At 35.6% G+C, this 9751-nt stretch overlaps 1 protein-coding gene across 1 annotated transcript; it reads right to left on the bottom strand.

Annotated features, from left to right (window-relative positions):
- Positions 1 to 543: 543 nt before the first annotated feature.
- On the bottom strand, positions 544 to 3465 carry LOC143607852 (hydroxyproline O-galactosyltransferase HPGT3-like). Its single transcript, XM_077083135.1, has 11 exons — positions 3193 to 3465; positions 3031 to 3080; positions 2760 to 2947; positions 2614 to 2674; positions 2459 to 2531; positions 1876 to 1999; positions 1691 to 1778; positions 1030 to 1080; positions 842 to 913; positions 654 to 766; positions 544 to 566 (listed from the first exon to the last, which is right to left on the bottom strand). The coding sequence occupies exons 1-11, from the start codon at positions 3271 to 3273 to the stop codon at positions 544 to 546; spliced, it is 924 nt and encodes a 307-aa protein (XP_076939250.1). The 5' UTR covers positions 3274 to 3465.
- Between the last annotated feature and the right edge of the window lie 6286 nt (positions 3466 to 9751).

Genomic DNA, 9751 nt, shown 5'->3' with positions numbered 1-9751 from the left:
TACCAGTTTGGCAGGTCTATTATTGTTGTACATACTGAATCTAAGGTATCAGTTTTCATGAAATAGAAAATGGGTGTTGGTTCCATTTTGGTGGTTTATTTCTTCTAATTAGATGATCTCGACTTCTAATTGTGATTTTGTGTTTCTAATTTTGATTTTAAATGTGGATTAAACACAATGGTGTTGATTTTATAGCTTGAATTTGATGATTTTGGTGGTGGTCAATCAGTGGTGGTAAATGGTAACTACATGATAAACCGATAGTTCTTGGACCTATTTGATGCAAATCGTTTCACCAAGACAAGTCACTAATCTTTTAACATAATATCATGTTTTCAAAACCCGAAAGGGTTGGGTTGGTCTAACAGTTAATTACTAAGGTATGATATCTAATGAAATAAAAGCCGTTACGTTTAAAAACCCAAAAGGGTTGCTAAGACTGTCTCGCCATCTAACCATGTGAAAAAGAAAAAAAAAATCTTAAAACATTCAAAAAATGTTAAATATCTGTCAAACCTTAAAACAATGTTGGATCATGTCATATCAATCCAAATAGCACACTTTATCTGAAACATAAACAAGTAGAAAGATTTTTAGTCTGAAAAATCAATAGAGTATATAATTAGATTTGAACAAAAAAACAGTCAGTTTACCTTGTGTTGAGCTGGTGCAACACAAACGATAGTCGTTTATATAATTTGCCTGTATACCCATCATCCATGAACCAACAGATGTATCTTCATGAGCATAAGTCTTCAAAGATGCACTACAAGAAAACATAAGTTATTCGCAAATGTTTATAGTAACAAACTTTATGTAAAAATTTTGAATCATAACTAACCTGTTAATGTTAATGTACAGAGCAATGTTTCTTGTTAATATAAAAAGTGAGCCCATTGCATGCTGAAAGTACCTGACCAAGTATATATAGATATGTCATATGTGTATGTACGTATGTGAGCTCGTTCCAATGTGAGCTCGTTTAACAAATGTTCATATGGTTTAATAACAAAAGAGAATATAACTCACGATTTCTCATCACCGAACTTCCACCATTCGGGTTCATACCACTGCTTTCCCCTAAAATGTAATGCACATTTAAACAGATAGATTATTATGTAGAAATAACGCTGCAGCCAACGTCATAGGTGTGCATAAGTCGGTTTGCACTAAACCCAAACCAAAAAATCAGTTTATGGGTTTTTGAAAACTGTTCGTTTTGGTTTCGAATTTCAGTTTTCACAAGGGTTCAGTTGGGTTTCGGTTTTAACAGTTTTGCAATTTGGGCTTTAAATTTTTGGGCAAAAGTAATATGGACCAAAATAATGAATTTTCAGCCAGCAACTCTGTGCCTAACTATTTTTGTTAATTAAATGATTGTTAAACATTTAGTAGTACACAATTTCTTAATTATCTATGAATTACTTTACATTCAAAAATAAAAATTATAATCCATAAGTTCAATAACTAAAGTCGGTTTTTTTGGTGTTTGACGGTTCGGTCATTTTACTGCTCGATTCGGTTTCTCGGTTTTTGACACATGCAAAACCACAACCAACCGTGAGCTTGGATTTTGAGAAAACATAAAACCAAACCATCGGTTTCGGGTTGGGTTCGGTTAACTAGTTCGATTTCATCTTTCATGCACACCCTTACTGCATATATTTGCACAGCTAATAAATATACTTACACTTCAGAAACTACTTCACCTGATTTCATGCATCCAATATAAAGACTATTTTGACCACTAAAGCTTTCAAGAAACTCAATTAACTCCTCTAAAGATTAAAAACAAAACAAAATCACTACAGGAAATCATAAAACATGAATATAAAGCACAACAAATGTACATATCAGAACGGAATCTAGACTTACCAAGATCAAGTTCAACATCTTTATCGACTTTGACATAAAATTCAGCATCCCAATTTTGAACCGCTTTACTAAAAAAGAACTTTGCTTTCTTTGATAATTCTTCATCAGTCTCCTCATGATCATCCTAACAATTATATTATTGTTAACATTCCATGCTACTACACTAGTGGTACAATAACATGTTAAATAGGCCCATAAACGAACCAAACCAGTGAACAGTTCAGCGAGAAGTTCTATTTAATTAACAAATATGAACAAAAACCTTTGTTCATTTAGTTAAACGAACGAGCATGAACACATCTCGTTCATTCATTATGTTCATGAACGTTCGTGAATATATTCATTTTAACTTTTTTGGCCCATTGCTACTTAGTCTAGTTTTGATAACCTTTTAGGCTCAACACATTGTTCTTCATATTACTTTTAACTGGTTTTAGCTAAGTTATGTCCTTGAACCGTTCATTTATACTATTAATGGACGAACATGAACGAACACGAACAAGTAACCCCCGTTCGTTTAGTTCTTCATGCTTGATCGTTTGTTTGGTTCATTTACAAATTACAAGCCTAAACTTTAACTTACAAGAATTAAGAAATCATTTGTCTTCTGGTTTTCCTCATCAATGCTGCGGTCCAAGCTATCGCCACGATTAGGACTGCAAGTTTTCAAAAACTTAACATTAACAAACAAATATTATTTTCAAAAGTTCAAGCTAATAATAAGTTTAAAAAAAACACCTTCGGCCAATAACAAAACGTATGATTATTCCTATTTCTTCAAGCTTCTTTAAATTATCAACTGTCAAACTCAAGTGTGTTAGTTAAAACTTCTAAAAATATGGAATTTCTATTTATAAATTATAAAAAGTGTATCACGAACCGACCGTTTGCCAGCCAAGCTGATCTGAAAGCTTTTCTTTGTCGATTCCCGAATCCAGTATATATGCCAATTACAGCAAGAAGCTTTCTGCTAGAAGATGAATCACTAAGGGCCAACTGGTTCTTAAGAAAACCTTGACTTTTTGCTAGTGTTAATTCCATCTCAGCTTCCACAATTCTTCTTTCTAAATCCCTTAAAATGGACCATTTGTGTTAATAATATATGTAACAAAACATATTAATTCTAGAAAATAAATGAGGAGGCTCAAATATTACTTGCATCCTAGAACCATTAGCTTTTCTTCAACAGTAAGAGCCTTTGGTCTCTGCCAGCGAAAAACAAACATACCAAACAAAATTAAAAATTAAAAAATAAAAATGAATATTAGACACTGATCAAATATATTGATAATAAAACAAGGGTGGACATAAGCTTACCTGGGCAGGATTCTTCACAAGCAGATTAGACAATAATGTTCTGTTCTCAGCATCTTGCCACAACCTGGTACAATCAAACATAAATTGGTGTCTGAGTCCTACAAGTCTATGACTACCTTTTTTTTACTGGTAGAATGACATCAGATTATTGTGGCATAATATCCTGGAAATCTAACTCTGAAGTTCATAAGGAGTCTTAACCAATCAAATTTGCAACATTTGGCCGTGTATCGCATGAGTTTTAAGTCATTATTAAGGAATAAAAGTCTTACGCGACCAAAGATTCGCATATGGAATTCTTCTGACAAGACCGTTAAAATAACGCACTCATAAAAATAGCTACTTTCATGATTTTCTTTCTTGTTTCAATGGGACCACCTTTCACCGTGAGAATCTTTTATTTATGTGATGAAACATTAAAACTAGGAGTGCTCACAATCCAGTTGGAACAAGACAATGGGCTGGGGAACGACAAACCAAACTGGCCAGTTTGTCACTTTAACAGTCAGCAGTTTCTGTTAACTTTTTCAAAATCATTTGTTTGCATTATAACTTTTAAAATAATAAAGATGGTTCATGACATATTCCAAAATTATGTTAAATGTAGGGTCGTCTCGTGGGTAAGCTAAATGAGGCCAAGGCTTTAGGCCTCGATTTTATAGGGCCTCCATCTTAAATAGGAGTTATGTATTATGAGATTTTAAAAAGTAGAGTTTTTTAGAATTAGTAACTCATTGACGAGCCAGAAACTAAGGATGATTGCCTCATATCTATTATCACTGCATAATGAAAAGGAAAAAAAAAAGGCCTCACCACTTTAGTTAGTTTTAGGCTTCCGAGAACGTTGAGCCAGCCACTTAAATGGCCAATTTGGCTACGTAAGTTGATACATTCAACCAACCCTAAATTTCAATATCAACCCAAAAAAACTAAAATCACACACGCGCACGCGCACACACACATAATTCAGTAGCTTCAGTTCACTCCAATATTGAATTAGAAATGTAATAAAAAAAAGGATTAATAGAGACGTAAAATTGATCTAAAAGTATTGAATAAAATCAATACAAAGGTAAAGTAATTAGCAGAGTGGATGGTTACCTGCCGGCGATGTAAAGCCATGCAAGACAGCAGAAGAAAACCAAGAGGAATGAAGGTGTAGTAGTAGTAGAAGAAGTTGTTGTTTTTGATGATGATCGCCAACGTTGTTTAGATAATATTGTGGACGTTGGCAAGCCCTCCATCAAATAAAATCCTTGATTGGTTAACTAATTCAACGATTTAAAATGAATTTAATGATCGCGAAAACTGGTTTGTTTAGTCGATCTGAATCGTCAAAGTAACGATACAGACGATGGAATTTGTGTATGGTTAGTGAAAGGTAACAACAGCCCGATGATGACGAAGAAGAACACTGGAGATCAGTTTTTGGGATGAATTTTTTTTTTTTTTTAAATGGTGAATTTTTTAATCCCTTGTTTGGACAACAAGTAACATCCCCAAACGTAGTGTAGACCACAACCATCTTTTATATTCTTAACAATTAAATCTTTCACATTATTATTTTTCTCTTTTTTCTCTTCCTTTGGTTTTTATTAACAAAGATGGCTGAAGGTGTTTACTATTTTACCTTTTTTAAGGATAGATTTGTAAAACTTTCATAAGGTATATATAAAGTTGAAATGTTTTTATTATGTGTTACTAATATTTTCTACGTTTTTGTCTTTATATGTTATAATATACCCAATGTTTTCAGACCTGGCCCGGACGTCGATCCGGACATCTTACCGGGTCAAAGGTCGGACCAAACCGGAAGGGCGGACCGGTGTTTGACCCGGATAACATTATAAATAATATAGATTTATATATAGCAATTATTTAACAATTAATGTTCCAATTAAAAACACAATGAATTGTTTTCACTGTTTTTTTAACTGATAACCCAAAAAATAAAAGTTAGATGGCCCATTTTAGCTCACAAAGTTGCCCTAATTAGAGGTGCACAAAAAACTCGAATCTGGAACCGGACCCGAAATAAATATCCGGAACCGGTTTTTCTAATACCCGGGTTTTTAATACCCGAACCCGAACCCAACACTACCCGTAGGGTACGGATAGGGTATGCATTTTGGCACTAAAACCCGAACCCGAACCGGACCCGATTTATACCCGGTAATACCCGAAAACCCGATTTATACCCGATAATACCCGAACCCGGAACCGAGGTTTTCTAATACACGAAACCGGGTATTTCAAATACCCGATGTATACCAAAAAAATACCTTAAAAATACCAGAATAATACCCCTAAAAAGTGTAAACTTTTAAAAAATCCAATCTATATAAAAAAAATACCGGAAAAAAACCCGAAAAAACCCGTAAATAGAGTTTTTCAATACCCGATAATAGAGTATTCAAATACCCGGTTTTAGAATACCCGGTTCTATACCCGACCCGAACCCGATGCATAGGGTATGATTTTTAGAGACAATACCCGACCCGAACCCTACCCGATTATTACCAATACCTGGTCATACCCGAACCTGGTTCTATACCCAAACCCGAGTATTTAGAAAACCCGATTTATGCACCTCTAGCCCTGATATGCTGGCATGTTGTAGCCACAAATTAATTCATACACACATAAGTCATAAGTCATAAGTCATAAGTCATAACTACAACAGTACAACCTTCCTTTATTTCTTTCTTTCTTCTTCTTCTTCTATCTGAAATATAGTTGCAGCAGCTACCCACTTCTCAACTTGTTTTTCTTTCAATATTGCACAATAACAACAACTACCACACAACATATACACAGAAAGACTAACAAACGAGTGGTGAATTGAGATGAGAACGAGGACAGTGACGGCGAATTTAGGACTTTAGGGTTAGATTTTGTTTTAGTTCATCTGATTCTCTTCCGATTAAAGAAATAGAAAGCATTGCCGGTTCACCCGCCGGGTCCGGGCTGACCGCCACTCGCAAAACCCGGCCGGGTTTTTAGAAAACGGTCCAAATACCTGACCCGACCCGACCCGGTATAGAGACCAGGTCCCGGTCGGACCGGTCAGATTGGCCGGGCCGGTCCGGGTTTCAAAACACTGAACATACCCCGCGGCCAGTGGCGGATTCAGAAATCATCGGGACTTAACACTAATTTTGTGGTGGTGACATCGGGACTTAACACTAGTTTTATGGGAGGCGACATCAGGACTTAACACTAATTTTATGCGGGACGATGGAGATTTTCACATACAAATAACACTAAAAAATATTAAGGTGGGCGGCCGCCCAACCTTACACATAGGTCCGCCCCTGACCGCAACACAAATGATGAAATAATTTAGAAAGAGAGTGGCGCGCGACTAGCCGTTGAGAATGTCAATGTTTGAATCTCTCATATATGCGTTTGAGCGTTATAGTTAGGATTTATGACGTGTTTTCTCGTCATATTGTAAATTGTATTCTCTATAATAGGTAAATATAAGTTAACTAGTTTAATATTTCCGTGTTACATGGGTTTAATTAAGTTTTTGTTTTAATTGTTTTGCTATTTTATGATAGAGTTATTTTATTTTATAACGTAGTTTTTTTTCAAGAGAGAGAAAATAAAAAAAGGAAAATTCCCAAAATGATCCAAAACAAGAAAGAGAAAATAAAAAAGATCTTAATTACGTCAGGATTCCCAAAACAACCCAATAAATATGTACTGGGTGACGCATTGGGAAAATAAACGACGAGATTTAAAAACCAATCAAAAGTTGACATCTGGAAAGAATCTGACACATCAGACAAGATTTTTAAAAATCTCGGCTGTTCCGACCAAATTTTATAGTTAACTCACTTTTTAAAAAACCGTCTCTTCAGACGGTTTTTTTATGTTTCTCGTCTGATCCGTTCATATTAATTACTTCTTGAAAAAAGAGCTTTCTGAATCTCATCTTTCAAGACGCATTTAGATTGAATTTCGTATTCCAAGTTCATATTCCTAAGGTTCTTATCTTTTAAGTTCAAATCCTATTTTATTATCTTATTATATCTTCTTATATCTATATCGAAATTTCGATAACCGATCCATCAATCTCATAACAGTTTTAGCTCGAAATTTCCTTAAACCGAGCTTCAAGTAAACCCAACAACTTCGAATGGTTGATGTTTAAATCAAGATTGACACCTCCCCGTTTACAGCTTGTTGGAACATATTCACAGCTTCCATCATCATTGTTTTGCCATTTACCACCACAACAAACAACAATATTATCAAATTCCATAAAACCTTATTGAAACCTAACTAGATAAATACTTGAAGAAGTTGAAGATAAATTGGAAGAACATGAACATGAACATGAACATGAACATGAACATGAACATGAACATGAACATGAACATGAACATGAACATGAAGATGAAGATGATAGTTTAATTTAGAAAAGTGGGGTCTACCTAAAATATAATTAAAAATACCGTCGGATTAGACGGAATAATAAAAGACATTGTCGGTCAAGACGGATTACGAAAAATCCTATCGGTCCAGACGATATTTAAACTTTTATAACCACCAGATAAGAAACTTGGGAATATGAACTTGAAAGACGAAATTCAATCTAAATGCGTCTTGAAAGACGAGATTCAGAAAGCTCTTTTTTCAAGAAATAATTAATATGAACGGACTAGACGAGAAACATAAAAAAACCGTTTGGAGAGACGGTTTTTTAAAAAGTGAGTTAAGTATAAAATTTGGTCGGAACAGACGAGATTTTTAAAAATCTCGTCTGGTGTGTCAAATTCTTTCCAGATGTCAACTTTTGATTGGTTTTTAAATCTCGTCGTTCATTTTCCCAATGCGTCGCCCCAGTACATATTTATTGGGTTGTTTTGAGAATCTTGCTACAATTAGGATCTTTTTTCTCTCTCTCTTGTTTTGGATTATTTTGAGAATTTTCCCTTATTAAAATAACTACAATTTTGTCAGATTTCTTTTTTACACTAGTATTTCACAATAATATTATTTTATTTCAATAAACTTTTATTTTTATTACAATATAAATAAGATTGGCAAACTATACTATATAATTTTCAATAAAATAAGATAAACCTAGTCGTACTCGAGCTCTAAGGTCGTCTCAACATCCCCGGAGGCCTAAAAGTAACTAAAATGTCGAGACCTTCTTATTTTCTTTTATTTATGCGTATAGCGCTAGAGAGTATACATGAATTATAGAATATAAATGATATGGCGTGATAATGAATATGAAACAATCATCGTTAGCTTGTGACTAATCATTAAGTTAATAATTCTAAAAGAACTCTATTTTCAAAATCTCATAATGCGTAACTCGTATTTAAGATGGAGACCCATAAATCTGTAGGCCTAAAGCCATTGCCTCATTTAACTTATCCACGAGAAGGCCCTGTCGAGCTCGGTTCATTAACACACCTATAATCATAACTACAATAATTGTTCTCATCAATTTTGAAGTTTTAAAACTATTGTGGGAGTTGGTATCAAAGAAGTAGGGCATAGTTGACCCGGTTTGTAGGGTGGAGGTTTTTTTAATTCGATGCCTTCTTAATACATGATTTGTGCTGGACTTTTAGTCAGAGGCATAGATGCGGATGTATCTTTTGGTTGTCTTTTTTTGCCTCACTCGAAGTGGTTTCTTTCGGTTGAGGCTCTTGGTTTATCCGTGACCAAACGGATCTGATTTTCTTGCCTTGGCGGGCCAAATTAATATCATTTATCGCATACGTGCATGCCAGCTCTTTCCCCAAGCTTTTTTATGTTCGCGCATAGCGTTTAACCGATGTCATGATGGCATCCCAACTTTAAGGCATGTCCTTTTGGCCTATGAGGGTGCAGACGAGGTCATTGCATCTTACATTTTGGCGGAAGACTGAGCGCATGAGTTATTCGCCCCCTCCACCAATATTGAGCCCTTCTTTGTTAAACCTGGTAATGAAATATTCTATTGTTTCATTATCCTTGCGCGTGACACTGAGGATGTCCGCTGGATCGCTGATGTGGCGCTGCTGTTGGCTGAAATGTTGGGTGAATTTGTCCGCCAAGTCATCCCAATTGACGATTTTCCCTTTTGGTAAGCGTTCAAACCATGCCCCTATCGCCCCTACTAGTGTTAGGGTGAATATGTGACACCAAAGTGGCATTGTCTAACCTGAAACTAGACCCGCAACAATATAGGTCTGTAAATGGTCGTCTGGATTAGATAGGCCGTCATACTGGCCCACTGTCGACGGTATCTTTGGGTTTTCTGGTAATTCCGCCTCTACGATCCTTCTAATGAACTTGGATTTTCCTACCGGGGCGATTGACCTATATGGCTTTGAAAAGTCCTCATTCGCATTTGGATGACATTTGATGAGTTTTATGATGGGCACGCCAGGATCTCTCCAGCTTTGTTCATACTCTGAATCATCTAAGCGCGAATTGGCTGTATGGCGTGAGCGCTGTGCTTTATTGCGCTCTCCGGCTTGGCTATCCGCCTAGCCACCTCGCTGTTGTGTTTTCTCTGAGAGCGATTATCCTGCTTTTTGCACAACAT

The sequence above is a fragment of the Bidens hawaiensis genome, unplaced genomic scaffold, assembly GCF_021521415.1.
Source record: "Bidens hawaiensis isolate Kalapana, Puna unplaced genomic scaffold, B.hawaiensis_p1.1 tig00087812_1, whole genome shotgun sequence".
Lineage (NCBI taxonomy): Eukaryota > Viridiplantae > Streptophyta > Magnoliopsida > Asterales > Asteraceae > Bidens > Bidens hawaiensis.
The sequence above is the reverse complement of the archived record's forward strand: the minus strand, read 5'-3'. Positions and strand labels throughout refer to the sequence as shown.

Coding starts and splice junctions, on each gene's coding strand:
- LOC143607852 (XM_077083135.1), bottom strand. CDS start 3,273: ATGTTTGATTGTACCAGGTTGTGGCAAGATGCTGAGAACAGAACATTA. Junction 2,675..2,759: donor ATCAGCTTGGCTGGCAAACG/GTCGGTTCGTGA, acceptor TGAGTTTGACAG/TTGATAATTTAAAGAAGCTT. Junction 914..1,029: donor AAGTTCGGTGATGAGAAATC/GTGAGTTATATT, acceptor ATACTTGGTCAG/GTACTTTCAGCATGCAATGG.